The sequence below is a fragment of the Apis florea genome, unplaced genomic scaffold (assembly GCF_048593485.1).
Source record: "Apis florea isolate Af1SG1 unplaced genomic scaffold, ASM4859348v1 contig_3585_pilon, whole genome shotgun sequence".
In the NCBI taxonomy this organism is placed as follows: domain Eukaryota; kingdom Metazoa; phylum Arthropoda; class Insecta; order Hymenoptera; family Apidae; genus Apis; species Apis florea.
In genome coordinates, this window is record NW_028256788.1 from 388,251 (window position 1) to 408,206 (window position 19,956).

The 19,956-nt window shown below is 38.5% G+C and overlaps 1 protein-coding gene across 2 annotated transcripts in view; it reads right to left on the bottom strand.

The window, feature by feature from the left end:
- Positions 1-19,956, bottom strand: part of LOC147656593 (uncharacterized) — a 251,152-nt gene that overhangs the window by 10,496 nt on the left and 220,700 nt on the right. For both annotated transcript variants that reach the window (XM_086914088.1, XM_086914087.1), the window contains exon 3: positions 5,166-5,231. In XM_086914088.1, the coding sequence (XP_086770214.1) occupies positions 5,203-5,231 (29 nt within the window). In that variant the 3' untranslated portion in view covers positions 5,166-5,202. The remainder of the gene's footprint in view (positions 1-5,165; positions 5,232-19,956) is intronic.

A 19,956-nucleotide genomic window follows, 5' to 3' on the forward strand; every position in this document is an offset into this window, starting at 1 on the left:
CTCCGACTACGTGATTGGCGTATCGAGCTCGAAGGGAAAGACTCGCGCCAGGGTTACGGATTAACGAGATGCGACGATAGCAAGCTGCGCGTAGCAGCTGTTGCCGCGTGATAGCGCAAGCAAGGGTTTAATGTACCTCGAAGCTGAGAAACGAGGCACATACTGGTCTATCCGCTTCGCAGTTTACCCTTTACGCGCGGCATATGGCGCGCAATGATTTTTTTCATCGGTTTAATTATGCGAGCACCGCTCTGTGCCATGGAAAGTAAAATGTCCAATGCGACATTTTACTCGCCTCTGAACTCTTTTATCTCTATCCTCGAGCGTTATCGTCTATTCGTTCTATTCGTATATCTGCCTGTGCCATTTTGTTTCACGCTTGAAATCCTGTTGCATATTTTGCGTTGGGAAAATTGCACGGCGGCCAACGAACATCCAACAAAGGGGAACCGTCAGTGAAACGTCTTGGAAATTGCTCGTCTGCCGTTGGCACGCCTGCAGAGGACGATGCAATTTTCGAGGATAATGCAACGACGACGCTCTTTTGCAGCGGGAAATTTTATCGTCTCGATCGAATCGATGGAAGCAACGAAACGCTTGGCTCTAAACCCGCTAAACGGATCAAGTTCGAGGAGTCAGAGTTTGGCAATTTCATGGTCCGAGTAAGACGAGCAGAAATTGTTTGACGAGTTATTGGACTTGGTTTTGACCCTGCCTTTTATATCTTTCTGTATATATTTCGAATAATTTTTTCAAGAATGCCTCGAATATATCGTTTAATTAACATATAACGTATTTCCACATCTCGTATTTCCAACATTTTCGAGCAAAGCTCTCGCAACGTGAAAAATTAAAATCCTCGATAGCATCGTTTACTATATCCTCTACACGCTCGATTCATCAACCTCTCTCAATCTTACAGCAAATATCCATAAACAAAAACATCGTAACATCCAACAATCGAGATTAATTCACGTTTGAACAAAGAGGAAAGAATAAAGCACGGAATATTTCACGTATAGCACGTAATAAATAGCACGTTTAATCGTTGTTTATCGATCCAATAAATACACGTGGGCCGTAAATGTACGATGGGAATGGAATGAGGTCTACGCGTGAACTTCGATCTGTGTGCCAGGTGCAACGTTCCATCCACGGCCATTATGGGGGCGTTGGACATTCAACCGAGTTCTTGTAATGTCCCCCTCTTATGCGGGCGTATTCACGTCAAGTAATTCATACAAATTGATAAACTCTCGTGGCGAACTGTGACCTCGACGCCAGGGCTTTAACGCGTGATTTAGAAAAAAAAAATTGATCTCTTCATCCCGCGATTTAATCCTTTGGAGTTATCGATCGATCCCATCGTACTTCGAGAAGATTTCATTTTTTCTCCTCCATATTTTATGATTTCTTTCTTTCTTCTTCTTCTTTTTTTTTTTTTTTTATTTCAATTTAATTAAGTAGAAAAATAAAGATATATAGAATAGATTAACTTTTCTTGTAGTTTTGTAAATATTATAAGAATAATTCTTTACAATAATTTTTTGTTGATATTTAAAGATGATCAAAAATAAATTTTACATCATCCTTTCTTCATTTATACGATTAAGTAGTACGAATTAGTAAGAGATTTTGGAAGACTCAATTCTAAAGATTAAAATATCGATCTTATTTATTTACAGTTATAGGGAATTGAAATCACGTTTGACTAAGCGAGATGGAGATAGAGTGAGATAGTCTCATCTCAGTTACACTGTCGCGCCACGGTGTGGCGCGCACGTCATTCTATCTCTGTCTCGCTTCATCCAACCCGAAATTAAATTGCTTATAACTTAACAAATAAACATCGACTAACACTTTTGTATACCAAGTTTTATATTCATTTAAATCTCTCTACTAACAATCTATCAACAAGAAATAATTTTCATTAAAAATTTTTACTTAAAAATTATCTTCGAAACAATCTCTAAAAGGAATAGAATTCAATATTCCAGCGCACAGTTTAAATCGATCAAATCAAGAAACCGTAAGACCAATCTTCAAAGTGAAACACCAAAATAAAAAAAATACCCTGTCAAAATTCAAATTACTAGAAACAACAACATGTAGCTTCGAATAAACCAATTTCCTTGCTCTCCAATCCAGGAACAAATCGTCTTTTCTTCCCTCGAAACTCGCCTCGATAATTTCACTTCCAGAAAGGGGAAAAGAATTCTCCGGTTCAATTTAACCACGAGCGCCTCGAAACGGAAGAAGCTGGCCCGACTTCCTCTGTGGTGGAAACGATGCCACTAAGAAAATAAGATATACGAGGCAGACACGCGAGGGCAGCCTCCCTCGAGCGTCTCCTAACTCAAACCGCGGCGTTACCATCTACGGTGGCAGCGAAATAATTGCGACGTCGTCGCTGACAAAGAGGACATAAGCGTGGGCTTCGAGCCTCGCGAGTATTCTTCCTGCTTCGACGCGGAACGAAGCGGGTAACCGAACGCGGGACAAGAGAGAAGAGAGCGAGAACCACGTACGCTCGAACACACCTTTCCAATATATTCGAGAGGGGAAATTGATTTGTTGCGCGAACCGGCCGCTTCAAATTGAGATAAAACTCAAAGCGATTCATGAATATGGATGGATGGCGAAACTCGAGATCCGTGACCTTTGATTTTTATCTGTAACCGCCTCGGGTGATGGCAGAGGGAGGAAAAGTAAGTAAACAGTGATTGGGGAAGGGATGAGGGAACGAACGAGGTGAAAAGTTTTGGATTCGTACATGTTTCGTTTAAAGTGTTGGTATACAATATAATAATAAGATGGATTCGCTTCGTCTCGCGTGCAATAACATTATAAGAAGAACAAATCGATATACGTTCGATGATCATAAAATTGCAATTTGTCTTCACACGTGATTTTTAGGTCGATATGTTAAGCGAACCTGTCGAGAACATTCCCCTATAATTGCATCGCGTATCATTGAATTTCTTTGGCCAGGAATAAGCACGCCCTGCGAGAGGAAATCGCGTGAGGATCCGCATTTGGGCAACGCAATATCGTGGTGCACGAGACCCATTAAGCAGATTAGCCTGACAGCCGAGTTACGCCGTCGCGTCCACGGCGACCGCCTTAATAGAGACGTAAAACTCGTCTTGGGTGGATACCACGCCATCTCCTCTGTACTGTGGTTACGTACGTGAAGAGAGAGAGAGAAAAAAAGAGAAGAAGAAAGAAAAAAAAGGCCTCTCGCGATTCTGGCACGCGGGGAAATTGATTGCGCCGTGGGTGGTGCGTCCCGTGGGACGAGCACGATATCTGCACGCGAGGGGTGCTGCGCGTCCCTCGAATTCATAATTAGCGCGTTAATTGGCTATAATTTGCCGTGTAATGATCATGCGTGCCCGCTGCCCAAACTATATTTTTTTAAGTGAAATCGTTTTAATGAAGCGATTTCTTTTCGCGTGCACGCAAATAAGGTCTCGTTTTAAGCCCTCCTCGGCCTTTTTTGGGACAAATTTCTTTTCGTTCCCGAAAAGAAACTGGAAAAATAATAATACGAGGAAAGGTGGATTAAATATATATATATATATATATATCGGTACCGAGCTTTTTATTATAATCGTAATATGTCGAAAGAATGATAATTTATAGATAAGTTACTTCGCTTGTTATCGATATATTATCGTCTTGAAGAGAGTTAAAAGTGGAATATCGATCGTTCCTTACTAGTGAAATATGTTCGTTTGAAAATTTGAAAGCTGAACAGTTTTAGTTTATTTGAATATTTTTTATTGGTTGGAAAATTCAATATTGAATTTTACGTTTTAACTCGGCTTTATTTTTTATAATAAAACGCAATATTTGAAGCGGTATCTTTCGTAATTAGATTCGATATCGGAAACTTTCGTAACGAAACTCGATATTTAATCTCTTTTTACAATGTTCCTTTTTTTAAAAAGTAAACAAAGTATGATGAAAATAACCGACCGCCCGTAGCCAAACGAAAAGCAAGAGAAACCAGAAACATCTCAAAGCGTATTCGATGCACCGTATCAATTAAACCACTATTCAAACCAATCCAATCGACCGGTCTCTATTAATTATACCAACGATGCACAAAAATCACGCGATAAAACGGTGCTCCTTGATCCATAGATCTGTCGAGGTTCGTTAACCGAGCTACCATCTGCTTCTTCTTTCGTCCAACTAAAGTAAGAAACTAAACGGGAAGGGGAAAAAAAGGGGGAAGAAAAATACCAGAGAAAAAACAAGGAAGACAAGGAAAAGAATAAGAAAGAAGCGAGGATGAGGCTTGAGAAGGAAACAACTCGCAGAAAGTTCCCCATTTCTCGGCTCTGGATGGTTCTTACCTTTTTTGCGTTATTAAAAATAATGGTGACATATATTAGTTTTAACGAAGGAACCCGATGCTTTTTGCTACCAACTTTATGCGCCCGGTCATTTGTTTCCGCTGGGTAAGTCCCGAACAATGAACGCTCGCCTTTTGCTTCGGCCACCGGTGAAAAATAAAGGGGAGAAGAAGAAACCCTCGTGGAATCGAGGTAAGAAACGCGAGCATCGCCGAGAAAATCTCGAAAGAGTCCAACGATCTTGTGGAATCTCGGTACGAGATATTTGCAATTTTAGATTGTCCACTTGAATCACTCGAAGTAACGACTTTGGAAATTTACGTTTTTATCTGTCGTGAAAGACGTTGCATAACGCTATTGATCGAATCATTAAAAGGAGTCTGTGGGGAAATTTATTCTCGCGATAATTGCAATGTTTAAATTGTTCTGTTTGAATTACGATCATTTACGTTTCATATTTAATCTATAATTCGTTTGTAGTATTATAAATATATTTATTTATTCGAATTATTAAAGCGTGATCGATTTTGCGTATTGCGTTTCTGATCAAATTGAGAATTACGCGTACATATTTAAAGATAGTTATTTAGTATTGTAATTAAATTGAGAATGGTTGTTTTACATAATAACACGACGAGTTTTTGGAAAATAAATAATTAAGAGCGAAGCAAAGTGAAAGTAATAATAATATGATCATACAAGAAATATTGCATCACATTGAATGTATAATAATTATGATATTGAAAAAGATATAATTTTCATTTATCAAGATTGCAAAATATGATGTAGATTAAAACTTACCTGAAAACTACAAGCAAATTCATTCCTTTAATCTTCATTACACAAGATTGTTAACTTCTGAGTGATCTGTAACAAATAAATATAAATACTCGTTAAATAACAATATCCCAATTTGATTTAACAATTATTCGCAAATAATTACGATTCTAAACCTAACCTAACTTAAAGGAAGGCGGTATCTCCTGCCGTCTACCGGCCATTCCATCAACTAGCAACCCAATACCAGAAGCGGTCGCATTCATTCAAAGTTCTCTATCCCTGAACAGGTCGAATTGTTATCGAAATTTCCAGAAAGCACAGTACATCCAATTAACTCTCCCCAGGAATCGTTCTATAACGTACAATCTCAAGAAGGAAGAAGCGATTGTGCATTTCCTAAACTGATTGACTCGGCATAGTACTGTGACCAGTCCACAGGCTACCGTTTCTTGGTTCCGTTAAAGGAATCGTTTCGGCTACCCCTTTTAATCCCTTTTTAATATATACTTTCGTGTACCAGTCTTTGAAGCCAATCCTTGTCCGAAAGATGGAAACGAAAGGGTTGTTGGCGTGGAAATGACCGGACAAAATCGCCGATTTATAACTGAGGTCAAGCGTAAATAATGAAAATCCTTAAGGAATTAGCGAGGATGTTATTATTCGTAGATCCACCAGACCGCTTACATTATGTGGATAGGATAAGAGAGACGTGAATTCCGCAAGAAAGACAGGAATTCGCGCGCGAACGAGATTTATTGCCGCGGCAGTGGCCAGCCACGTGCTACGCAGCATTCAGATATGAGTGAATCGAGTTTGATTTCGAAACACGGCACAACCCGTTGATTTATGACATTTGCGGCGAGGCTTGGACGGATTAATCTCGATGAAAATGGTGACGTACCGCTAATTTCCTGGAAAAGTTTCGAATATCGAAACTTGGCTGGATTGTGCTTGAGGTGAGAGGTGGATACGAGAGGTTGCTTCCGAATGGAGAAAGGAAAGGGTTAAAGGAACGCTTTGAGCGAAGGCTCGAGAAGAATATAGGTATTAGAAGGGTTTGTCGATTCTGACTTCTCTATATTGTGATACGCATTATGCATGATTTACTGTCGCTTTTGAAAGATATTGTTTCTGAGAGTAGATGAAAAGGAACTGGTAACTCCTTCGATTTTCCAAATTATAATTTTGACAGTTTGATTTTGATTTCTAATTTTTCTTGTTGTCGAGGAAATTAAACTTGATGAAAAGTTTAGAAATCTAAATTTCGAATTTTTTCTTCAATATATTTGAAATCGTATTGCATCGAAGAAAGCTTGAAACGAAAGGAATAGAGAACGAAGGGAAGATTGTTGAATGAGATTAAACAATTTTGTTCAATCGAAAAATTAATTTAGACAATAAATTAGACAATATAATTTTTTTTTCAACTTCAATTACTATTATCTTCTATGAATGTTTATAAAAAAATATATCCTTTATTAACAAAAATCTTACCAAAAAAATTTTCTTTTATTAAAGATTCATATTAAATCGTTTATTATTTCTCGTTTTTTTTTTTTCGCGAAAGCTAGATAATTTTTTGCTGTCTATAAATTCTTACGTAATGGAACGATGTACAAGCAGCTTTCACGATATTTATTAATATCAATAAAACACCGGAATATGAATCAATCAAGCCAAGTGTGCAGAAAGAAAAGAATTAGAAAAGGATCATCTATCTACAATTTATACAATCGATTCAATCCCGTTGTTAGATGCGAAATACGTTGATTTAAACGAGCCCAATATCGATTATTTATTCAATGATAATTGTGGTCTTTTGCGCATAGAGTGTGGCCACGAATTACAAATTTTCGTTGAACGAAACTGATATTTATTTGTCGTTAGATTCGAAACTTTCGAACGATTAAAAATTAAATGTATTTGCGTTGAGTTAAGCTTTCAGAGAAAAATTTTGGACTTGAATTTACTTTTCAATTTTAAAAAAAGTGTAAAAGCAAATAATAACAACAAGGAATTATCTTAGTTTTTATTCTATCTTCTCTGTTAACCCGAAATTAATCAATTTCTCTCCATGAAGTTCACGGTGAAATCGACGTTTGCATTTCAATTCACCCCGTACATGAATCCAGTTGTAAAGGCCATGATGTAAATCGCATGGTAATTTATGCAGGCGCCAGGAGGCAATTGCGCTCTAGTCGCTAAAGCCTCCGGGATTCGCGGTTCTGCGGCCTGTTTTATTCCTCGACGAAAATAAGGTTATTAACTGTAATATCAACATCACGATTTACGTCGAATCGGGATGAGGTAATCAAACATCAGGTTGAAAAATTACCGATGAAAAGCCTATTCCTTCGATTCCTTTGCATCACATATATATTTATTAATCAATGCTCGTGAAGAATGGTGTATTTTTCATCTCGAGGAATTTCGATCTTTGAATTAACTTAAATAATTCTACTATAGATAGAATCCATTCTCAATTTTTCGAGATTAAATCTTTGTTAAAAAATTAAGAAATTAATTTTTTCCGCGGCATGAGAATTCCCTTCTAAAACCTAACCCCTCTTCGTCGCAAGGTAAAATTAAAAAGATTCGTTTAAAATTTCTGAAAAAAAAAAAAAATTAATACTTAAAAGAAAACTTAAAAGAACGCGGCGAAGTAAGAACATTTAACGAAGAGAAAAAAAAAATCACTCTACATACCCATCAGTAGCTCCAACAAAGCAACCCTCGAGCCGAGGAACACGACCAATCTTCATCTTCACGGCAATTTTCCTACCGCTGAAACTTAAATCGCCCCTTATCTTCCGATGGAAAACTTTCGGAAGCGCTCTCTGGGGGGTGCACCGCTTAAAAACAACCCCGGAAATCGGCGTGACGAGGCTTCCGCAGAAGATGATTTCCTCAAGGACGCCGATCTCTCCAGCAGCGGAGGAGAGGACATCTTTCCTAACAACTTTGGATCCAAGCTCGAAGAAGAAAAGCGAGGGGCGGAGGGGTGTATGTCTTGTCATATTTTGGCCACGGCTTGGTGGTATTTATGGCCAGAAATATGGCCAAAAACGTTAGGAGGTCCGCAAACAGACCATGGTGTTGCATTTTCACCTTTCTCCTTCCCTCCAGACGCTCGGCCTCCTTCTTCTGCAGCATCCACCCTCCCTGTTTTCTGTTTTTCGTTAAAATGATATACGAGGCGAGTCTAGGTTGCGCAAAAATGTGCGAAATGGTGTTCGAACCCTCGTAAAGATATTATTTTCTCTCTCTCTCTCTTTCTCTCTCTTCTTTTCTGTTCTTCTTTTTCTTCTTCTTTTTTTTTCCTCTTCTTGCTGAGATCTCATCTCGGAGCGGAGAGACGACAATAAAAGTTGCACAAGACTCGGAGATATACGGTCACGGTTGTCGATTATCCTCGGCCAATGGCGCTCGACAATTCGTAATAATGTGTTCGAGCGAATTCGTCGAGACTGCTCTTTGTGATCGTTCGCTGTAAAGTAAATTTTCTTGGCTGTAAATTTGGTGAACCAGTCTACCGTCTCTTCGTATTTACGCGGGCGATGATCAGTGAAGGTACAAGAAGAGGACCGTTTTTGGCAGAGAGGTGGATATTTCTTGCAAGATTCGAAGGTTTTCTGGTAATTTTCATTTTCTTCCAGTCCTAATCTCGCCCCAAGGATTCCAGGATTTCCCGTGCAATCCTTTCATTGGTGTCGTTCGCACCATCAGGTATATATTTTTACTGCGAAATTAGGATATCGACGAGTTTTTGCACGGTTAACCTTGCAGAGAGTCGGATTAAGTTGGATGCTGGTTGATGTTTCGACGAATGAAAGATAAAAACGTTTGGATTAAGATTAGATTCGTTTGTAAAAATTAAATTCTTCGTATTTTGCTTGATACTTCGAATTTCTGCCATCATTCTTAAAACTTTCCGTTCCAGCATCCTTGGAACAGTCATAGAGTCGCGGCCAATATATCTTGCCTCCTAGACTGGAAACCGAAGGGAGATCAAAGATCTCGGCAGATGACGAGCGAGCTGATTAGATTCGGTCGTCTTTGAAAGATGGCCGGGACCGTCACGGGTCTCGAATCTGTATTCAACCGATTTCCGCGCACCTTGGAAACGGTGATTTCGCCACGGCAAACAGCAGAGGGAGTCGGTTTTAAGCTCTTTCAGATCGAGGAAGGTTAACACAGTGAGTGAATTCATTCTGCCAGTTACCAAATGCGATCCGCTCGTGATTCGGCCGGGTTTCTCGATTTTTCACGGTTTCCGCCGTGGGTATTCCACGTCTTTGTGACGATATTCCACCACGTATGATCTTGCTCGACCGAGCAACGAACGGTCGATTGAATTTCTTTTTCTTCTTCTTCTTCTTCTTTTTTTTTTTTTTCAATCTGCGAGTGGATTTCTCAATGGAAAAATTTTCCCGTGAAAATTCGACCGTTTCACCCTCGTTCCACGCTACTGTTACGCTTCCTTCTAGGATTCGCTAATTTAATTTCGTGGTTGAAGAATTCTTTAATAATTTGGAAGAATTACGATAGTCAAGATTCTCTAGATACTTGAATATCCGTTTGTACGGATTTGATATTTTTTTTTTTTTTTCATCAGCGCACACTTGTTAAATTAACATGGATATGATGGGAGAAATACGATATTCTCAACTTTCGCTTCAATTAGAAGAGAGGCAATCTCAGAAGGCTCGAGTCAAATTTTAAATTTTTAACGACGGCGTTCCTATTATCGTCCAATATTCGAGTAATCAGTGGAAAATTGGCCAAGTTGCCATTTGGAATAACCCTCTCCCTCCCCAATTAAAGTTCTTCGTTCTTTAATCCCATCCAATTCCAGGGGAAATTCCAGAATTCCAGTTGTTTCCACGATAACTATTCGAACAACCGAGCCAGCCAGAAATTACTTTAATTCTCCCACGTAACGAGGTCAGGAAGAAGTTTTGGCGGAGCCGTGGTCGAAAAGCCAAAATTTTAATGAAAGCCAAGGGTGCGGCTATTTTTAAGAGGACGAAGAAACGGTCGCAGCTGCCTCTTCTTAACGAAGGCACATTGTAAAACGCAGGACAGAGCGCGGCCTCGTGGGCGGAGAAGGCCGCAAAAGCCGCATCGGTCGCCGTGAAATCGACGATTCGTCGCGGCCACGTATTTCTATGCGGCCCTCTGGTCGCGCGACTCTTCCAACACGAGGATATTCCCTCAAGTAGCCAAGGAATAATTGACCCGGCTTAACGACCGCTTCCATGATCTTTCACCGGGGAGAAAAATCGGTGGAAACTTTCCACGCTCGATTCGCGCCATTTCCATACCATCCTCCTCGTGCGCTCGCCGAATGAAACGTGCACGTGTGACAGATTTCACGGCGATCGTGACGATTCGTCTTTCGTCCCGTGTTTTTTTTTTTCTCCCTTTTTCTTTTTCTTTCGAGGTGGACAGGTAAATTTGGAAAGATCTGATGGGGTGCGATTGATGGGTGAGGATTGGATCGAGTTGATAATTAAATCAACAAGGGACGAGGGATTGAAGTTCTCTTGGGATTGGGATTTTTGTGGATAATTTTGGGAGGAGGATTTGTATAAAATTTATAAATCGATTTTGCACGATGATACGCGGATTTTGGAAATTATTGATCCGATAGGGAAGAGTAAGTGGACATGGAATTTCAATTTAGCTTAAAATATTGAGGAAGAAGAAATTGAAGGAAATAGCGACGAGGAGGATATTAAATTGAATATACAATATAAACGATGGATAGAAAAATATATTCAATAATCCAAGTGTTAAATTAATAAATGTAATGTTTTAATTTATCATTTCGTATTAAAAGAAGAAAATTCCATTCCGAGACAGATAACATCGTTGGAAACTTTAATGGAGGCCAGTTTTTATCGAATAGCTATCGAGCCCAAATTTAAATAACAAGCTCCGATATCAACTTCAATTTGTACGTAAATTCGATAAAATTTCGTTCCTCCCAATTCGCTTGTAACCAATCACCGTATCTCGTTTTATAAATAAAAGACCATCAAAGATGATAAAATGTATTTCCACCGTGCACGAGGAAACGATACATCATCATTTACAATTATTTACAAATTTAATTACATTAATTTTTAATCTTTTTCCTTTCGATCTCTTACGAATTCGACTTTCTCTAATCCATATAAAATAAGAAGAATTTAAAATATTAAATTTATAGAAATATTTATATAATACTGCGCATACAATACTCTAATCGAGTCGTGTAAAAAAACACCAAACCAAGGATCAAAACTGTCAGATCAAAGGAAGGAAGGAAGGGATCAATTCACGCCCCTGCATACTTATCGAGACTTACCCTCCCCCTTCTCCCCGTGAAATCGTCGCACCAAGCGACGAATTTAACAGCCTTCACGAGGCTCGTTCCACGGGCATGGAGGTGAATTATTCGCAGCACGCCCCCCGATTTCATGCAGCGGCCCATGAATATTCCTTGCCCATTTTCCATCTCGAGTGGCCGGTGCCACGCCGACCACCGTTTCCAGCCCCCCACAATAAAACACCCCTTGCGAGGAGGGCGAGGCGCGGACAATGCTCTCATTGTATCGTGGTGCCGTGGAAAACCGGCGAGTTCAATTAACTTTTCGCACACTTTCGCGCGCCGTCCGTGAACACCGGGACGGGCCCCGCCCACCCAACTTACCGATTGTTGTTAAAACCTGCTCGAAATCGTGGGAGTGAAGGTGGCCCGCATAATGGGCTGGCTGGCCATGGTCCAGGTATCGCCGCTCTCCCACAGAACGTTTATTAAAAACATTTGGTGAAACTTTCGTTTTGGAAACAATGGAAGGTAAATAATTGGATTTTTCGATGTTGGAATTCGCACGGCTGGTTTTTTGGTGGTTTTTTTTTTTTTTTTTTTTGTAGAGATTGAATTTTGCCGGTTTTTTTTTTGATATGGCTTGGTTGTTACGATCGCGATTTTTTGTGCAAATTTGCAATGATTCGGAATAATTTAAGAGAATCGATAATTTTGAAGGATGGTTTGTTTTTTTTTTTTTAAACTGAAATAATTTCCACGAAACGATTAAATTTTCCATCGAATTTTAGACGATAATTATTTTCAATTGTCTGGTAATAATATAAATTGTAGTCCCAGTTTCCGACGAACAAAAACCAATCTTTTCTTCGCCAAGATTTATTTCCAAATTCTTGATCATATTCAAAAGCATCCTAGATTTTATTATCATAATTTTAAAATAGTATCGTTATAATTCTCTTACGTAACAAAGAGGGATCGTGACCGAGAAAATAATCGGATCATCAAGGGGAGGCGTTGAAAAATAATATTTTACGATTATCGAATCGATTCAATTACAAGGTAAAATGGTAAAAGGGGGGAGGGAGGGCCCTGTGTGAAGTGCGCGACGCCTATCGTAGGGCCTTAAGATCCGCCGACAAAGATTCGACAAAAGGTAGCTGCTCAGGACCACTCCTTTCACGGAAAACCTCTTTCAAGTTACCGCCTTTTACTGCCTCCCTGCAGGCAAACGCACGTTCCTACACGCCGTACACCACAACCGAGGGGGCAACTTTTTGCGACTCCTAAACCTCTTCCGCGAGGGCCATTGGGAACGTTTCTAGTTTACCGAGAATCCAAACATCGAACTTTCGTAAAAGGCGATTGCTTTTTGACAGAAACAAAAGACTCGATCTCATTCTAATACAAAGATCGTTTTAATTTCCCTCCATCTCGTTAATCTAAGATTAATTTTTACTCGTGAATATATTATGACCAATTGTACAACGTGTTAATATGCAAAGGTAAATGCATGAAAAATTGGTGTACAAAAATGTATTTTATTTCTTGAAGAAATTGAAGATTAAGATAGAGTGAGACAGCTGTAGTTTGGTCACGCTGTTGTCTCCATTTAATGCAAGCTTACAACAATTGTTTACAACTCGATGAATAAGCTTAAAATGCCATTTTCTTAGAATCAATCCTCTAAACGAGTTTCAGAAATACAACAATACTACTCTGTATAGATTTATCACTAAGAAAGTTTCTCAAGGAAAGGAAAAGTGATAGAAAGTAATAATATCATTGGATTAATTACACACAAGAAATAAAATTTTTTAATAAATTTTAAATAAAAGTTCTCGGATACTGGAAGCGAAGTAAAAATATTTACCTAGAAATTTGTATAAATCTAAAAATTCCAGATTTACAGGTGGATCTCGGTAGAGAAACTTTTGGCGTTAATCGTTTTCACATTTTCTTAAGCGGCTGTTACCAGTTTCCTGTTACGATGATCCGTCCAGGGTGAAACGACGTGATTACAAGCGACTCGCACGTGTTTCATCTAAATTAAACGGCTGTGGAAACGGTGAAAGGGCGAAAAAGTGGAGGGACGGAAGTGTACGATGTGTCGAAGCGAGCCGCGAACATCTATGATGAAATAATAACGAGAAAGTCGACGCCTTTTACGAGTAATTGGCGTTCCTCTGTTCCCAATAAATAAGCCAGTGCCTCTATTAGATTTCAAATAAGAAGGACAGACCGTAACACGGTCGATATTTTCCCGAGGAGAGAGAGAGAGAAAAAAAAAGAGAAGACGTCCGCCGACACGTTAACACGCACCAGAAACCAGTCGAAAACGTTTTGGTCGAAAAGGTTTTGGTTACATCTGTTTCACATAAAAGGAGCAAAGAGGTGTGCGTTTAGGAAGCCTTCTGTCGTCGAAAGGGTGAATGCACGTTAATGATATTTACGAAAACCAGCAGGGATTCGTGTTTAGTCTATCTTTTTGTCGGCGATTCTCGCTCTCGGGCAGAGATTTAATGCCTCAGAAGCGACAAATTTTCTGTTTCGCTTGGAGACAAGTGTAACCTTTTTTCTTGATATCCTTGAGTTTTAAGACGAACTTTCGATGCGACAGAAGTGACGAATTTTTTTATCCGAATCTTAGGGATAAGAATGTATACGTTCTTTCTCTGAGAATATTTTATATCAGGCGAGAATTTTTTAAGATCAAAATCTGATGGTTTTGAAGAGGAATAATTGAATAATTGGAAAATTATAAGTATTATTTGTTCAAACTATAACGTCGTAAATATTTTTTTAAACAGGTGCGATTCTCACGCTTCTTTTCACATAATAAACTTTTTCCTTCAATTTTAACTTGGAAATTCGAATTTCTTGATATTTACAGATTTCTTAACTCGAAGGTACGGTAATTAGTTCGTCGTCGATTCGAAAAGGAAAAAGTAAAAATTAAAAATTAAATCGAAGATACAGAAATTAATTTAAAATTTAACTTCATATCCATTAACTTGTTGAAACAAGTTGTTGAAAAAAGAATAAAAATCAATTCAACCAATCAAATCTACATTACACACATACTTTAATCGCTTTCATATGTAATCGACATTCCAATAAAAAAAACCCTACACGATCTATATAAAACTTCTCAAAAAAAATATCGTTTTATTATACGAAACGTCCTTAACCATAATTCATCCGTCCATCGATCAAATTAAATTTACCATTGGGATCGAAACTAAAATCAAGATCAATCGAATCGAATCTACATTCAACTCGACGAAAGGAAGGGAGAAAAGAGTAGGCCCCCATCTCCTCGATCTCTCCTCAGTCACACTTCACCGAGCGAAACGACCCGCACAACTCGTCAGGTATAACGAATAATTACCGGCAATAAATATAATATACAAGGGAAAAGGGCGAATCCTCGTGACCGAGAAACAGGGCAGAAACTGGTCGTGTGCGTGCGTCACGAGATCGTTTCGAGTCGAGATTACGAGATCGATGAAGAGACGGGGATATACATGCACGCGATCGATACACAACGCGCCTTCATATCCGGCGGCAAGGCATGATTGCGATGGGAAGAGTCGATGATGATGAACCAACCGATGATCTGCACAGGGATTAGGAATCGTGGCCAGCCACAGCTCGTCGATGCTCGTTCGACGACTCGCTAATTTCGCAAATCCGCAACAGAGAGATACATATACGTATCTCTGAATGATGAAAATTCACGGCTCGATGGCCAAGGATCGCGAGATTCTGTGTATGGATACGTATTCTGCTTCCTACGTTACGATCCACTGGAGCTTTTCAACATTTCAGGTTATGTATACGGTGATTCAGTTTCGCTGATATAACTCGTTTAGCGAAAGTATCGATGTTTTTTAATTAATATATTTATAGCAGTACTTTGGATCGAAGTTAGATTTTGAGGTTAGGTACAGGGCGATTCAATTTCGATGTCAATTAGAGATCATGTGTTTTGAATACGAGGAAATGAGAATATGAAGAATATTCTTTAGTTTAGTTTCTTAATTCGGATTGATTAATAGGTACAGGGTGATTCAGTTTTGGGATTGATTAAGAATTACTAGTGTTTTGAATATAAAATGATTAGTATATAATTTGAATTCGTTGATCTCAGTTTTGGATCGAAGTTAGATTTTGAGGTTAGGTACAGGGCGATTCAATTTCGATGTCAATTAGAGATCATGTGTTTTGAATAATGAGGAAATGAGAATATGAAGAATATTCTTTAGTTTAGTTTCTTAATTCGGATTGATTAATAGGTACAGGGTGATTCAGTTTTGGGATTGATTAAGAATTACTAGTGTTTTGAATATAAAATGATTAGTATATAATTTGAATTCGTTGATCTCAGTTTTGGATTGAAGTTAAACTTTGAGGTTAGATATAGGGCGATTCAATTTCGATGTCAATTAGAGATCATGTGTTTTGAATACGAATAATGAGGAAATGAGAATATGAAGAATATTCTTTAGTTTAGTTTCTTAATTCGGATTGATTAATAGGTACAGGGTGATTCAGTTTTGGGATTGATTAAGAATTACTAGTGTTTTGAATATAAAATGATTAGTATATAATTTGAATTCGTTGATCTCAGTTTTGGATTGAAGTTAAATTTTGAGATTAGGTACAGGGCGATTCAATTTCGATGTCAATTAGAAATCATGTGTTTTGAATACGAATAATGAGGAAATGAGAATATGAAGAATATTCTTTAGTTTAGTTTCTTAATTCGGATTGATTAATAGGTACAGGGTGATTCAGTTTTGGAATTGATTAATAATTACTAATATTTTATATATTAAATTATTAATTTTATATTTAAAATTGGTATAGGTTTGAATTCGTTGATCTTTGTTATGGATTGAAGTTAAATTTTGAGGTTAGGTATAGGGCGATTCAATTTCGATGTCAATTAGAGACCATGTGTTTTGAATACGACGGAAATGAATATGAAAAATATTTTTTAGTTTAATTTCTAATTCGGATTGAAATAGATATAGGGTGATTCATGGGATTAATTAAGAAGTGTTTTGAATATGATTGGTACAGGTTTGTATTCTTTAATCTTAGCTTCGTTATGCTGTTAATAATACTTCGAACTGAAGTATCTTGATTATTTTCAATGCAGTTCCATGATACATGTCCAATTTGAAAAAAATTTCTTAAGATTTTTCTCTCAGTTACATTCTGTGTGTTTTACGTATCTTTGCGAGGAGAGGTATGCGGTTAGATTAGAAAGGTATTCTCCGATTGAAGAAAGGCAGGCCGAAAACCGTCGCAATAAAAGTTCTTGCACGATTAATTGGCGCAGTCTCGTTTCTTAATACGTTCGTTATTTCCACGGAGAATTTCACCTGTGTGCCTTGGTGGAAAGAGCAGTAATTAGCCCGGAGAACTGTAATTTCTTGCCGTGACAGGTGACTCGAACCAGTTATTACTATGACAATGGCCGGTTATTATACCGATTGCGCAACGAAATTCCTCCATTCGGTCAACTTGATTAAACATTTAATTAAAAACTAATGTCAAGAGAGTACGTGAGCGCGAGCCACGTTATCTAAACCCTTTACACTCAATAATTTGCTCGATCAACCCCCGTGATCGATTACGAGGAACATCGTATCGTTGGCGTGGATCGATCACTGGAGAGGAGGAGGGTCAATTAAAACTTTGAAGTTCAACCGTGAATCTCAAGCGTGATCAAATTACCAAATTGACCTTATTTAATCGCCTAACAGGTGAAAATGTGAATAATAATCGGCTTCGGGAAATTTCTCAGATTAAAAAAAAAATAGAAAAAAGTAGGGGCAAAAATTTTAACACGTTGTATTTCTCGATCGAAACTCTCGTCGCCCGAGTCATCACACAGCACAGTCATAATTCTCCACCCTCCGATCGATGGAAAAAATATATTCGTTAGCGCGATTTATCGCGCAGAAAACTCGAACGAGTGCAGCCGGCTCTCCCTCGAGAGCGTGGCATCCAATTTCGAGCGTTTCCATCGAGGCAGAAACCGATGGATGTTTCGAGTCTGAACCCGACTCTCGCCAAGAGAGTTTCATATAGAAGGAAGGGTTCGTGACACGGTCTCATTATATCGTATCGAGCACAGCGCGCGCACGCACACACACACACAGCACCTTTCCTCCCTTACTATGTCGTGCCGTGACTCCATCCGTCGTGCCATAGCTCACGATTGAAAAAAAAAAAAAAAAAGAAGAAGAAAAAAAAGAAAAGAAAAAAAGAAACCGCAAAAAAGGCGAAAAGGGAGCAAAAGTTAAACACAGCCGTGGTCGTGATGACCGGGGCCCCAATAAATCGGGGGAAAGAGGAAGCACCGAGGAAGACGCGTGCCGTGCCACGCTCCGTGCAAGAGAAAAAGGAAAAAAAAAAAAAAATTGCTCTAATAATAGTAAAAACTGGAGTGTCTTGTGTCGCTCGCCCGTGTTTTCGGTTTTGGCCACTTTTTGTACTTCTCGAGGGGAAATGAGGGGCGGAGGGGGACGGATTTTTACGACACAGCCAGAGACCTGGCGGCCAACCTTGGGACCAATACCTGTCGTTGCGCGTCGTTGCAACAAGAAGCGAGAAGAGAAATACGGAAAAAGGAAAAAAAGAAGAAAAAAAGGGAGAGAAGGAAAAATTGTTCGAGCACCATGAAGTGAATACCATCGTGTAACAAACTTCGGGGTCCAATATATAACATTACGAGGTTGTCTCGTTTAAAAACAGGGGCCGAGAACATCGGGGACGACAACAAACGCTCTGGATTTTTGCGTTTTATTTGGGTGACCGTAATAACGCGGGAAACTGTACCGAAAAAGGCAGCCAGAGGAAAAAGAAAGAAAGAGAGAGAGAAAGAGAGTACCGTAAAAATAATATCCAGAAACCGTTGTTTTCCTGAAAGAAAAGAGAGTGCGTGCGGGCCCTCTAAGGTCGCCGGCGATTCTTTTGGGGAAAAATTTCGTCCGACCTACAAAAACAGTTATGGCTCCTCTCATAAACTGCAAAAATCGTAAAAATATGTTCCAGAAACGGAGCCGTTTTTACCATAAAATTCGTGGCACTGGGAAGAAAGAGAGAGAGAGAGGCGAGAGCTCGAGGTCGGTGGAGAAAATTACATTTGCCTGTATATTTGTATCGGAGGTCCTGCGTCATTATTGGTTTAATGGGAAGTAAGGTTGGAGCAGGTCGGTCACCCGACTGACCTCTCGAGGATCTTTGTTGCCTCGGACGGAAGATCTCTCGGGCGGGTGATGAGCCGGTGCAGGTATGCAGGAAATCATCGGATCGTTCGAATTTATATTGGCCGACTGTCGGTGCAATAAAGTTTTATATACGTGTGTAATTCGCCTGGCTTTATTGGACGGATGTAATGTAATGGGAAATTGGAAATGGTGGGAGGGAGGGGGAGGGGAACGTAAAACGAACGAGAGATTTTTCGCGAGATCGAATCATCGTGAAATTCTGAATCGTTTGTGGGGGATTGGAATATGGATATGGTATAATTGGAAAGGAATAAGAAATGGGGAAATTCGATTTAGTGAAAAATTCCTTTCACGGTTTATTTTGTGATACTGGGATATGGGAAGGAAGAACTTTTTTTTTAAGAATTTTGGAAATAAAAAGGAAGGAAGAGTAAAGAATTTTTTTTTTTTTATGAATTAGAAATTTTTAACTACGTTTTATGAAAGTATTTGAAGAAAAATTAGGAGATTACATGGAGGATGAAGCGAATCTTTTGAAGCTTTATTGCGAAAGAATTCTATTCGAGATATGTCTAAATAAATTTTTAAAAAGAGTTGAAAGAGAACGATATGGTAAAAAATTCAAGGTGAAAGGAAGAATAGGATTCGATGTATTATTGATAAATTTTTTTTTCCTTTCAATAACGATAATTTGCATATAATAAATGTCAATGACGAGGATAAGGAAGTGATCGTAGTGTTTAATAATTACGATTTACATAAGCATCCTATTGCAATTTCTTGATGCGTAACTATCATTATATTATAAATAATGCCATACATTTTGCTCGGAAAGAAAAGAAGTTAACCTTGAGACTTAGTCAAAGTTTTCATCTGTAAATAATTAGTTACGTCAAATTTCACCTTGAATCTGGCATTTTGTATTCGAAAATGCATTCTTAAAAGACGAGAATAATTATATCGATAATAAATTATATGATGAAATAAATTATATAAGAAAATCACAATTATATTATAAAATATACGCACGATTTGGATTTTCTAAATATCATCACCCTCCAAATATATAAATGCAAAAATAATTTCTTTATACAATAGCATAATAAAAACAAAAAAAAAAAAAAATCTCTTAAAGTTAAATTAGAATTTGCATTTACCTTGAATTCAAGAATCGCATTACGATTTGTCAAAATCTTCGCGTTAATAAGCGATAAAAAAGGAGCCTATTAAAAATATACCGTCTGAAGCAATA